This window comes from Marmota marmota, unplaced genomic scaffold (assembly GCF_001458135.2).
Source record: "Marmota marmota marmota unplaced genomic scaffold, marMar, whole genome shotgun sequence".
Lineage (NCBI taxonomy): Eukaryota > Metazoa > Chordata > Mammalia > Rodentia > Sciuridae > Marmota > Marmota marmota.
In genome coordinates this window covers 5,158,882-5,172,195 of record NW_025999941.1, presented here as the reverse complement: position 1 = coordinate 5,172,195, position 13,314 = coordinate 5,158,882, and the positions used below count along the sequence as shown (strand labels likewise).

The 13,314-nt window shown below is 42.9% G+C and overlaps 1 protein-coding gene across 3 annotated transcripts in view; it reads left to right on the top strand.

Moving 5' to 3' along the window:
* The window catches only part of Galnt15 (polypeptide N-acetylgalactosaminyltransferase 15), a 42,270-nt gene that overhangs the window by 23,428 nt on the left and 5,528 nt on the right, over positions 1-13,314 (top strand). For all 3 annotated transcript variants that reach the window (XM_048801036.1, XM_015494370.2, XM_048801035.1), the window contains exons 5-8: positions 1,157-1,274; positions 2,639-2,836; positions 10,508-10,639; positions 11,053-11,157. In XM_048801036.1, the coding sequence (XP_048656993.1) occupies positions 1,157-1,274; positions 2,639-2,836; positions 10,508-10,639; positions 11,053-11,157 (553 nt within the window). The remainder of the gene's footprint in view (positions 1-1,156; positions 1,275-2,638; positions 2,837-10,507; positions 10,640-11,052; positions 11,158-13,314) is intronic.

Sequence of the window (13,314 nt, the reverse complement as noted above, 5' to 3'; positions counted from 1 at the left end):
TAACAAGACACCTCAAAACCGTGGTGTAAGACAATAGCCATTTAATTAAGCTCACAGATTCTGATCATGAGTTCTGAAAGGGCATGGAGGGGTAGGCTGGTGGTTGTCTCTCCTTTACAGTGTCTGGGGTACATGCAGATTAAATAAATTGCTCAATGTCATAAAATTAATAAGAGGTAGATCCAAAAGTTAAAACCTGGACAGCCAGGCTCCTGAGACCCCATGTTTCACTACTATGCTGTACTGTGTTGTAAGTACAAGTTTATAGTCCATTATTCAAAACTGAAACCCAAAGAGCTCTGAAAATCAAGCATATTTTTCCTAATTCACAAAGCAGAAAAAGCTGCCCTGGACTGATGGAGGGGTTGACACAGGCCTGATTTATCCCACTTACTGTGAATATTTGAATGTTTCACTGAAGTAATATTGGTATGTTTGACTAAAGAGTCAAACCAGAGCTTACAAGTAGCATATGACTTCTTTTTAACTGTGATGATTTTTTTAAAATTTTTTTAGTTGTAGATGGACCCAATAACTTTATTTTATTTATTTATTTTTTATGTGGTGCTGAGGATCAAACCCAGTGCCCCACATGTGCTAGGCAAGCCCTCTACCACTGAGCCACAACCCCAGGCCCAGTATATACTTTTTAAAGTCCAAAAATTTCTTAATTAAAAACACACTGACCCATAGGTTTCAGAGAAGGAAGAGGGGCTTTATGACACCAAAATTTAGTGAGCATGTAAAATGTGGCCTCCACAGTGCTATGCCGTTGACATCACTTGTTTTCCAAACCCCCACAATGCCCAATTATGAAACACTGTTTTATCCCAATTAGAGGCGAGGAAACTCAGCTCAGAGAGGTTCAATACCTCATCCAAGGTGGGCAAATAGTGACTAGCAGAGTTGGACACCATATCCAGAAATCATTACAATACTGATTCACAGTATTCTAACAATCTTTGTTCTCTTCCCATAAAACGTTTGGATTTCTGACATTGTTGTTTTGCTCCAGTCTTGAAATTAAAAACACTGAGGTCCATTTGAACCCAGAGTTGGCCCTCTTGGCCACTGGAACTCCCCGCCTGGGAAGGCCCCGGTTTTGCCTGCTGTGCTCCGGTTCTGAATCGTCCTCTCTTGCCCATCTTCTCTGCAGGAGCCCTGTGGTATCTGGAGAGGTGGTGGCCATGGACAGACATTACTTCCAAAACACTGGAGCCTATGATCCTCTCATGTCACTGCGGGGTGGCGAAAACCTTGAAATGTCCTTCAAGGTATGTCCTGTGCCAAGGGAGGACACAGTTGGGGTCTCTGGAACCCTGTGTATGGTTACAGCTTAAAGGCAGCCATAAGAAATTCAGGGATGAGGCTGTGGCCAAAGTATAAATTCATGACAATAAAGTGTGTCAAACTTCCCATTTCTCTCCCTTCTCTCTTGGTCCCTACCTTGATTTTATTCTCAGCCTCCTGAACTTGACTTTCAAAACCTGCTGTCAGGTAAGGGCATACCATCAGTCATTTACATCTTAGTGAAAGATTACAGAGACTCTTGTGTATTCTCTGTTCATAGCACACTTGGCATCTCAGTTGTTTTTTTTTTTTTTTCAGCTCAATTTTTTTTTCAGAACCCATAGGCTAAACAAATACCAACTCTACCAACCCATTCTGTGTATTGAGTAGTTTGGTCCAAACGAATTAGTATTTGTCCTAACAACTTAGTCCCTGCTGGGTACTGCTTAACTTCTCAAACCTTGGAATCAGATCAGACACCCATCATTTTCTGCCCGCATTAATTTTACCACAATACTTGCTTTTTCATCCTGACAACCTCAAAAAACCCAACCCAGCAAGGACATTCATCATCAAAAGCACAAAGATATGATAATGAGTATGATTACTTGAGCTTGCAGTTTGCAAAATGTTCAACAGACATTATGTATCTGTTTCTCTTAAAAATTAAAAATATCCCAGATGCCCTTAGAGGTCTCTGAGTCACCCCGGGGCACCCAGTTTGGTAACCCCCACCTGGGTATATTCCAATTAATATGTTTCCTATCATACCACAGTTTTCATTTTAACCTTTATCCCCAAGAGTGGAATGAAAGACTTTCTGTCAAATGAACTTCAGGAATTTGAAAGTGGGAGGGAGCATTGAGGGGCAGGGGGAAACTTCTGGAAATAATGAAGACGATTTAAGGAAGACTCATTTTCACATCTACCACACACGATCCAGTGCATTTGCCTGCAAATACTTTCAGAAATTCTCTGACAATTAGAAGCATCTTTTACCCTGAAAGCATCCTCTCAGAAGTGGGGTGCTAATACACCTGGTTGCCTCTTTCCCAGGTGCTGAATCTGCACATTTGTTTCAAGGGTGGCATGTTCAGGTAGCTGCATGAGTGTGGCTTCTCACCCCTCCATTCCATTCTGGGAAAACTGTCCCCATTCTTCCCACATTGACACTCTCCTGCCCAGATTCCCAGATCTGGAAATTCCACCCTGAGTATCTTGATGATATTGACCATCTTGTGCTCATGATTTCTGTGCAACTCACTAGCCCCTCAACAACAGAGTCCCTTCCTCCTCACCATTCTTGGAAGTGGAAGCTAGAGTCATTTACTTTCTCCCTTCACGGCAGGCCTGGCTCTGTGGTGGCTCTGTTGAAATCCTTCCCTGCTCTAGAGTGGGGCACATCTACCGAAATCAGGATACCCACTCCTCCTCCCTTGACCAGGAGGCCATCCTCCGGAACAAAGTCCGCCTTGCTGAGATCTGGCTGGGGTCATTCAAAGAAACCTTCTACAGGCACAGCCCAGAGGCTTTTGTTTTGAGCAAGGTAAGGAGAGAGCCAGGTTGATGGTGGGGGTGGGCAGTTCTGTGCCCAGTGCAGGGCCATCTGCTGGAGGCTGGGCCAGGAGGGCCCCCTCCCTCTTGCCTGGAAGGAAAAATAGAAACTTTTGGCTCCAGCTTCCCTGAGTTGCCCCCTCCCAAGTGGCTTCTCTACCTGGTGGGCCTGTCCTTTGTCTCTCCAAGCATCTCCAGGGGACATTACAGATGATCTTGGCCTAGAGCTCTCTGATATCTATGAGATGACCTCTGAGGGATGCAACTCTTTACCAAGGGGCAAGAGGAGAGATTGGACACAGATAAATGATGAGACATGCCGCCAAGGGCCTTTCCATCCTGAGCAAAGTGCTCAAGGTTATGGAATTATCCAAGACAGGAAACAAATATAAGCATGAAAATAAAGAGTCCCAAAAAAGCCGAAAAAAATGAAAATTGAAGCATTTAATTAAATATCCACATAGTACATTTCCAACTGGTAAATTTTATGGAGTGTCACATAAATGCTACTTCATGTGAGCCATACTGGGATGGGGGGCTCCAAAGGTGAGATTCCCAGGACTCACAATGAACCTGAAACAGCTCCCACAAGCCCCTCACCAGCCAGCAATGCTGGGTGTCAGCTGAATATGAGGATCTCAAGCTAAAGATGAAGGCAGAGACCCTTAAGTGCAGAGACATCCCTCCCACCACTGAATAGGCCTTTCCCTGGGTGGCAGGGGAAACTCTGACAGGGATGCCCCATGGAAGAGCCCTATGCCTGCCCTTCTTCCCTGGTCCTCCAAGCTCTGTTCCTGCCAAACCTGGGTCAACCTGCTTTCCCACAGCAGAACAGCTCCAAGGCTGGGATGTTGGTGCTCCTTGGACCTCAAGGTTGTTTGTTTCTTTACCTGGGAAGTGCTGGGCTAGGGATGGGACTCAGTGGTCAGGTGCTTGCTTGGCATGTGTGAATCCCTGGGTATGAGGAAGTGCTCATGGTACACAAAGTCTCAGTTCCATGCCAAAGTCTAGACAGGTCAGAGCCCCCTTTTCATCCCCATGAGTTAGTGACATTTTTGCACAGAGTGACACAGAGCGACGCTACAGTTGGCAGTCTCCTTAGTTACTCCAAGAAGGGACCTGAAATGAACGAAAAATTCTCACAAGAACCTCACATATTTCTTTGCTAGTATCTTTGTTCTTCTTCCATCCTCTTTCTCTGTCTGTTGGAAATAGTCGACTCCAAACACCTCTCTAGGAGTCTGACAGTTATGCCCAGGCACTGCGAGAACATGATGGTTTAGGTTTAAATATTATTTTTTTTAGTTGTTTGATCCTGAACGTGACTTAGTCACTTACTGTTTCTGCTTCCTCACTTGCTAAATCTTCCTTATGTTGTTGGGAATAATTTCCTCAATTAATATATCCAAAGCCCTTAGAAGAGTGCAAGGCACCAGGGAAATCCTGCATGTGTTTTTACTACCATCATTATTGTCATGGCTACTAATCATTAACAAAGGTTAAGTGAGTACCTGCCCTATGCCAGGCTCTGTGTGAGTCCTTCAGGGGACACTGAATCATGCCCAACACTGTCAGATTCCTGGTGGAGGCAGGAGCTTCCATAGTGGGGACAGTGTCCACAAAGATGAGAGAGACACATTGGACAGGCCTATGAGGAACATCTCAGGGGAGGCTTCAACTCAGACATCCAGAGGAGGAGGGGTAGGGGACGATTCTGGCCCCTGAGGATTAGGATAATTAGGATTTAGGCTCTATCCAGTTGGCAATGGGGTGCAGGTAGCATTTTACAGAGTTCTACAGAAGTCTACAGAGCTGCTCTGGCTTTTAATCTCTTAGCTTTCTTTTATTCAAAGCTTTTCTTTTTCTTTCCTGGGATGTTAGTATTTGCCCTTTGCTTTCAGAGGACACCTAATTAATGTTGACACAGACTTCATTGATAAAGAATTCTTTAAAAAGTGTTAAATATAGCGTAGTTTCTAGGGCACTGGATGAACCTCTGCTAGGCAGGCACAGCAGAACGTGGTATGTTGGCTGTAGCCAGTCCAATGCAACAGCATGGAAATTATTTACAGACCTTCAACCTTCTTCCCACGACTGTTGATGCAATTAGAAGTGCTTGTAAATATGCACTTGGCTCCAGGCAATTACAGAAATTGGGAGTTGACATGATGCTAGCCTGACTGGTCTGCTTTTGAGAAAATTTAATCTAGTTCGTGATTTTTTTTTTTTTAAGTACTTGTTTGTGTTCAGCCAAGCTCTTCATTCTACAAAATAGAAATCTGAGGCCCCTTGGGAGAGTAAATTGCTAAAGAAAAATAGGGAGAGATGCAAAACTAGAGCTAAAAGTAGAAGGGTAACAGAACTAGAACTTGTCCCACCTTGTAGCGGTTTCTTTTCTTTTAGCTGCCTAACATCTGGAAACACTAATCCTCAAACATAGGCACCACCCACTTCTGGGAACAGCTGGAATCCCATAAAGCATCTCTCCTCTGGTTCTGTCTGAATTTGTGGGGAGGCAGGGATGTATTTGGTATATAGAAGGTGCTCAATAAATATTCACAGACTCACACACTCAGCAAAGGTAAGGATTGATTTTATCCTACTTACTGCTGAAATTCCCATTACTTAGTTCAATCCCAAGTGCATAGTAGGTGCTCCATGAATATTCATAGATAGAACGAATGGATGGTCAAAAAAAAATTTGCTAAATTGAAGCCAAACTTTGGCCCTCACCTTTTAGAAGCTAGTGATCCTGGGAAAATCACTTAACCTCGGAGGCACAAGAACCGTTATGAAGATAAAATGAAATGTGCTCTGGAAAATGTAAAGTACCATCTAAATGCTAGGTTTACTTTCATAAAGTCTAAGGGTGAGTTACTCTTTTCTTCTTTTATCCACTTGGGCATTCATTTTCTGATCCACAAAGTCCCTCTTTGTTCATCTGATGACTTTTACAAGGAGAATGGAGCCCCTACTGGTCAGCGAGTAGAACTTTGGCAGGGATTTTCTCTCTCTCTCTCTCTCTCTCTCTCTCTCTCTCTCTCTCTCTCTTTTAGAAATGTCCTACCACTTAGTTGGATTTCAAGATTTCAGTGACAGCCCTCCTCTTTGAAAGTGTTTGATAGCATTTCCTTGCTTTAAATTTAAATAGCTAAAAAAATTAATTTTGCTCTAGAGATTTCTAGCCCTCCCAAAGTGTCACATGGATTTTGAGATATAGAAATCCTGGGCACTCAAAAGACAGCCAGGGCCTCCACTGTCCCCAGTAGTGAGGCTTTCTCCTCTCTCAAGTATAGTTATACAGAAGGCAAAGCAGTGCTGGCTTACCCCTGTGTTTGAGGTCACATATGGGTTGAGCAGACTTGCCAATTTGTCTCTTCACCTAGAAAAGCGAAGGCAAAACTTGCATGAAGGAATATTTCTACTTTGATGACAAAGTCCACTCGTGAGAAGGACTGGACAGATCTCAAATAAACACCAAAAATGCCAAGAAACTATATATACATATATATACTTCCTTAAAGAAAAAAGTAAAAGATCTCTTAGGTTTAATGATGGGTAAATATGCTGAATAAACAAAAGTTCCCATACTTAGAGAAGTTGTTTTCAAACTGTGGAGAAGACTGCCCAGGAGAAAGGTCTAAAATATAGATTTCAAGATTCCCAGTCCAACTAACTGAATCACAGTCTCTGAAGTAGGGTCTAGGAACGTACTTTTTTTTTTTTTTCTGTCTACAAAAGATCCATTTTTCTACTTTAAAATGGAGAATTTTATGGTATATCAATTATGTCTGGATAAAAAAAATAGACACAGATACCCAATAAATTAATTCAAGAAAATAAAAGCATACCATATTGCAATTTAACCTTATAGATATCTTAAATATTTGTTATTTATATTATTATGTTTTATTGGTCCATTAAAATTACATATAATAGTGGGATTCATTGTGACATATTCATACATGCACATAATTGGATCAATTTCATTCCCCCAATACTTCTCCTTTCCCTCCCCCTTTCCCTCCCCCTGATTTCCTTCCTTGATTCTACTGGTCTCCCTTCCATTCTTTTTTATTGGTGCATTATAATCATACATAAAAGTGGGGTTTGTTGTGATGTATTTGTATATGCACATGGCATAATTTGCCCAATTTCATTCCCCAGTACTTCTCCTTTCCCTTCCCTCCTTCTTATCCCTCAATCCCTTTCCTCCATTCTACCTTTCTCCCTTCTACTATTATGAGATTCCTTTTTATTGAGTTCTCTCTCTCTCTCTCTCTCTCTCTCTCGCTTCTGCGTATAAGAGAAAACAGTTGACCTTTGATTTTCTAAGTCTGGCTTATTTCACATAGAGTTTTTATCTATTTGCCAGCAAATGACATAATTTTATTCTTAATGACTGAGAAAAACTCCATTATGTATATACATCACATTTTCTCTATCCATTCATCTGTTGATGGACACCTAGCTTGGTTCCCTAACTTGTGAATTGCACTGCTGTAACCATCAGTATACATATATCTCTATAGTATGCTGATTTTAAGAGCAATGAGTGGAAATGCTGGTGATGAGACTCAATCAGGGCTGAGTTCCATTTCCCCAGATGTTGAATATTGAATACAGAAGAAATGCCGAGGTAAGAGTAGAAAGCAAGTTTTATTTAAAGGATAGAACAGAGAGAGACTTCTCTGAAGATAAGGGGGCCCAAAGCTGGGTGTCTGAGGAAATGGGACTGTCCTGCCCCTTTTATACATTTTATAGTTCCGTGGTTCTCATACCCTCCTGCTCCCCTTATCTTAGTGACCAAATGATGGGAAAAAAGCCTTCCAGGGGTTCCTCTCCAGTGTCTGCCCAAATGGGCAGGAAAGGAGCCTCTCAGGAGGTATTTCATCAACTACCCTTACAACTCCTTGCAGGGAGGAATAATACTCTGGAGGCAGGTAGCTTTGGCAGGAGAGGAGGGGCAAGTGTCCTAGAGATATTAGCATTTTGTTTCCTCCTTTAGAACCAGCTCTTACTTAAGACCTACCTGCTCTGTCTTTTTGTCCCCGTCTCAATATGGTAGAAATCTACATTTTTTTTAAATTTACTTTTTATTACTTCTAATCTGTCATATATGACAGCAGAAAGCTTTTCAATTCATTGTACACAAATTGGTGCACAACTTTTCATTTCTCTGGTTGTACACAATGTAGAGTCGCACCACATGTGCAGTCATTCACATACCTATGGTAATGATGTAATGTCTCATTCCACCATCTTTCCCCCATACTCCTTCCCGTTTCCTTCCTCCCCTTGGCCCAATCAAAGTTCCTCCATTCTCCCCATCCCCCACTCCCATTATGGATCAGCATCTACTTTTCAGAGAGAACATTTGGCCTTTGGCTTTTTGGGATTGGCTTACTTCACTTAGTATGATAATTTCTGACTTCATCCATTTACCTGCAAATACCATAATTTTATTCTCTTTTCAGGCTGAATAATATTCCAATACCACAGTTTCTTTATTCATTCATCTATTGAAGGGCATCTAGGTTGCTTCCACAGTTCAGCTATTATGAATTGTGCAGCTATAAACATTGAAATGGCTGCATCACTGTAATGCGCTGTTTTTAAGTTCTTTGGGTATAGACATAGGAGTGGGATAGCTGGGTCAAATGGTGGTTCCATTCCAAGTTTCCTAAGGAATCTCCTTACTGCTTTCCAGATTGGTTGCACCAATTTGCAGTCCCACCAGCAATGTATGAGTGTGCCATTTTCCCCACATCCTTGCCAACACTTATTGTTGTTTGTATTCTTGATAACTGCCATTCTGACTGGCATGAGATGAAACCTTACAATCGATCAACAAACATATGAAAAAAATGTTCAACATCTCTAGTAATTAGAGAAAGGAATCAATATTTTTAACAGGCTCCTGGGCATTCCTTGATGTAGGTGCTTAGAGAATCACACTTTGAGAAATATGTCAAGAGGATGTCAGTATGGCAGACGCTTATTCTTCCCAACATTTCTATCTGAGAACTAACAAGGAAAAAAGCAGAATCAAACCAAGCTCACTTCACACAGCCTGATGGTCCTGTGTCTTATCGTCAGATGAGGGGCCATCAAGGTAGAACTTGGATGAGGATAATGCTCTTCCTCTTCCCCTGACAAGGAAGAATGATGATGGCTGTTTGTCTCTCTCTCTTTGGACTTTGGCCATTCCAACCTCTCCTTAGAGTTTCTCTTTTCTGTAAAAATATCCAGGACTTAGAACTAAACTCCTGGATGGTATTCTTTGTATTTTATCAATATAGCCAAAAACATTAATTTATGCTAGTGTGAAGGATTTGACCAGATATCTATCCTAATACAATTGTATTATAAAGGAGAATCTCAAGGAGTGGGAATAGTATAGCCCTAACAAATGATTCATTAATGGAGGAAATTGTGGACCAACAAGGGAAGAAAAATAAACTTGCCTCGCCTCATCCTTCATCCCACAGTTTCCCAACTGATGTCATCTCAGTTGTCTCTGGGCCAGTTTCTGCCTCCTGGAGGCCCATGGTTCTGCACCATGCCAACACAGGTGCAAAACCCAACTAGTTCACCGGTTTCCACAGAAAAGTCATAGACATTATGATCTTTATAGACTTAAGGGTTGGGAAGTTGTGGGAAGGGGGTGATATTGTCACAGGAAAGCAGGGAGCTGAAACTCCAAACCTCAGTTCTTGTGTCCCAACAAAAGAAGATTTAAAGTCAGACACCAAAAGTTATGCAAGAGAACTTCATTCAAAATAAAAGTGAAGATAACATCTAGTAAAAGAAAAGTGAGGCTTAAGAAAAAAGCACTCTCAAGAGAGAGACTGGGCTGTCTCCAAGCAGAGAATGACAAAGGAGACAATGCTGTCCCCAATTTTATTACTGTTTGTTGTTTACCAGGAAAGCTGGGGACCACCTTCTGTACTCTTTGCCAATCAGGTGTTCAATTTCTTCATGTTGGATGGTGGAGTTTTTTACTTTAGTTGGTCCTCTCTGCAACTGTCATGATGGCCATCTTATTTATGGGCTTTCAACTACAATTCAATCCCATGTTTGCACTGGGGTCAATAGCTGCTCAGAAGTTACCTCAGTGCGCCTGTGCTACTGAAGGAATCTTCCTTCCCAGACAATTGGAGACACTTATAACCATAATTCCTAGCTTTACATCAACATCAATGGACCCTGTCAAGAATTAGTCCCATTAATCCTTTTGTTTTGACATATTTCCCAGTTAGTTCCTCTTGCTTCTGTTTATTTTCTACAAATTAACTGCCATCCTTTGCTTTCTTATCTACTTTGAAATTAGTTTAAAGAAGGACCCCAAAATAATTTAAAGAATACTTGTGACCTTGTCTGCATTTTATTGCTCATTGCTAGTTACTCCCTAACAATATCACAATCATGCTGGTTCCACAGCTCTCTCTAGGTAAGATCTAGCCTACTCTTCATCCTACCCAAACCTTTTTCTTCAGGTACATGAACCCCCACCTCTGCCTGGCAGCCCTGGGAACAGGGATCTTGGGCCCCTCCCAGTCCTTCAGCTTCTTCCCAGCCACCTCTGTCCCTCCCCTATGTTGTAAACTGTGGTGTTCAACAAATCTTCCTCATCTTCCTGCTGGTCCTTCTCCTCTCCCAGGCCGAGAAGCCAGACTGCACTGAACGCTTGCAGCTGCAAAGGAGACTAGGCTGTCGGACGTTCCATTGGTTTCTGGCCAACATCTACCCTGAGATGTACCCATCTGAACACAGGCCCAGGTTCTCTGGAAAGGTAAGGCATGACCCAGGGGAGCCGGGAAGGAGAGAAGGGACAGGGAAGCTTCTCAAGACAAGAACTGCATTGTTCAAATGCTCTTTTGTTGCCCTGAAAGAAGTCCCAAGCTCAGAAGGGCTTCAGAGATCTGTAGTGCCTCCCTGGTCTCCTTGCCAGCCTGAGAAAAGTATCTAGGTTGCCCTAGAACCTGCCCCAGGTCTCCTCACCAGGACAAATGTGGCCTGCCTCCTCCAGGAAGCGTGTCCCTTAGGATCAGTGGCTTTGAATTGGCCTTACACATTGTGGCTTTAACAATGCACCTTGAGCTTCTGCCCAGAGAATTAAGGAGAGGAGTGGGGCCTGACAAGGGTATCTCTACCATGGAAATCACAGACAATGGGATTCACTTCTGTGTGCATGTCCACTTTCAGCTCCACAATACTGGATTTGGCTTCTGTGCAGACTGCCAAACAGAAGGGGACATCCTGGGCTGTCCCATGAGGCTGGCCCCTTGCAGTGACAGCCAGCAGCAACAGGTGGGTGATCAAACTTCTTAGGATGGATAGCAGCCCAAGGAAGACTTGCAAGTGGGTGCCATTTTTCTGAGATGCCCTTCACTTCTCTCTGAAGTAGCGCCTTTCTGTGGTCCCATGTCCCCCACAGTAATGACTCAGAATAGCTCTGTCCACCTCATCCTAAGCTATAATCACAAACATGAGCTGGCATCTAAGAATGCATTGTCTTAGTTAGAAGGAAATGTGGAGGCTGTTTAGCCCACTCTCTCACTTGGCAGACGAGAAAGCTGAGGCATAGAATCACTAGCTCAGGGATTGCAGACTCAGATGCCTCCAGGGGTGAGGCAGGTCCAACTGTCTAAGGACAGAAGAAGTTAATTGAGTCAGGGGAAGGATCTAAACACAGCAGGATCACTCCAGCATCCAAGTAGGCCTCTTAGTCATTTGGAAGGTCTCCTTGTACCTTAGGGTATTTCTTATTCTCTTCAGATTTCTATTTTGAGAATAAAGCTGAAGGTGACAGAGAGCCTCCTTTGATGCTGAGGGTTGATGGGTCCACTTTTTTTCACAACTTGGATGATAACCTAGCAAGCATAACCCAAGTGTGTTAATCAGCTTTGTATCACTGTGACTGAACTACCCAACAAGAACAACTTAGAGGAGGGAAACTTTATTTTGGCTCACAGTTTCAGAGATTTAGTTCATGGTGGGCCAATTTGATTGCTTTGGTCCCAAGGTAAGGCAGGACATCATGGCAGAAGGGGGTGGAGGACGGAGGCTGCTCAGGACATGGCCACCAGAGAGTAGAAAGAGGGAAGGGCAAAGAGGTCACTGGGAAGATGTACCCTTCCAGGACACACCCCCAGTGGCCCACCTCCTCCAGCCACACCCCACCTGCTCATAGTTAACCACCCAGCCAGTTCATTCAAACTAAGATGGACTGATTGGTCCATCTTAATCTAATCATCTCACCTCTGGATGTGCCTATATTAACAGGAGCTTTTGGGGGACACTTCATATCCAAACTATATAGTCAAATCTCTTTGCTTTCAGGCTGTGATAGGAGTTAAGCTATCATACCCCCAAATCCCCTAGAAAACAAGCAACATAGTTCAGTTTCTGGAGGTATTCATTGGACAAGTCAGCTGAGGCCCTGAGAGCCTGGGGTGAATGAGGGGACATCTGGAAGGTCTGGAGTGGGCTTTGCAGTGCAGGCCCTGGACCTGGAGGACATATAGGGAAGGAGAAGCTCAAGATCCACCTGGCTTCTTCTGGCTCTTTCCTTTATCAATCTTCCAGAACACACTGTTAGGCATTCACACCAGACACAAGGGATGAGGACATAAATTTAAAGTGCTAACTGAGGAAGCTAAGAATGAGGATGACAACTGTCCAGACATGGCTGAGTTTGGATCCAAGTTCCCCATTTGTGAGCTTTGTGTTTTTGGCAGGCATGTTAACCTCTTTGAGTGTTGATTTCTTCGTCTGAAAGTGGGGTTGATGATGCAGCCTCCTGCATGCAAACAGAAGATTAGCTCTTTTCTGGGCTTTTACTTTGAGGAATCTAGGGAGGATTTCTGGATCCAGCAATATTGTGAATAAGTGGAATAAGTGGAAATTTCTTTTCTTAAGTATTTAGATATGATATGCTGGATTTAAAAAATATATGAAAAGCCCTTTTTCCATGCAGAAGTAATTGATTTGACAAGAAAGAAAGGAAAAATCTCCAGGGATAAAAATCAAAAGGCAACTGAACATGGAGTCACAGGGATGGGCTGAGCCACCTGCCAGGTGGGAGGGCATGGTTTTCATCAACCTCAGAAATCCAGGGGTGTGAGCTCCTTCATGCAGCCCAGGGGAGATGAGACAGTGGAAATGAGACTCCCAAATAAAGCCAGCTTTGACCTTCACAGAGGAACTTGTTCTTGGAAAGTTGTAGAAATATCTACCCCCGACACAGGGAAATGGCAAAGAAAAATGTCACCATAGGGCATTTGAGTAGGAAAAAATTACTCTCTCTTAAACATTGTCCACAAACTTGCCTCTAACGTGTGTTCAGTGTTCAAATTTATGCTGATTGTGTAGTCTGGGAGTGCTCAAGCAGCTACTTAATTTACAGGGCCCAGTGAAAAACAAAAGTGCGGTATCTCTAATTTGATAATTATTAAGAATTTCAAG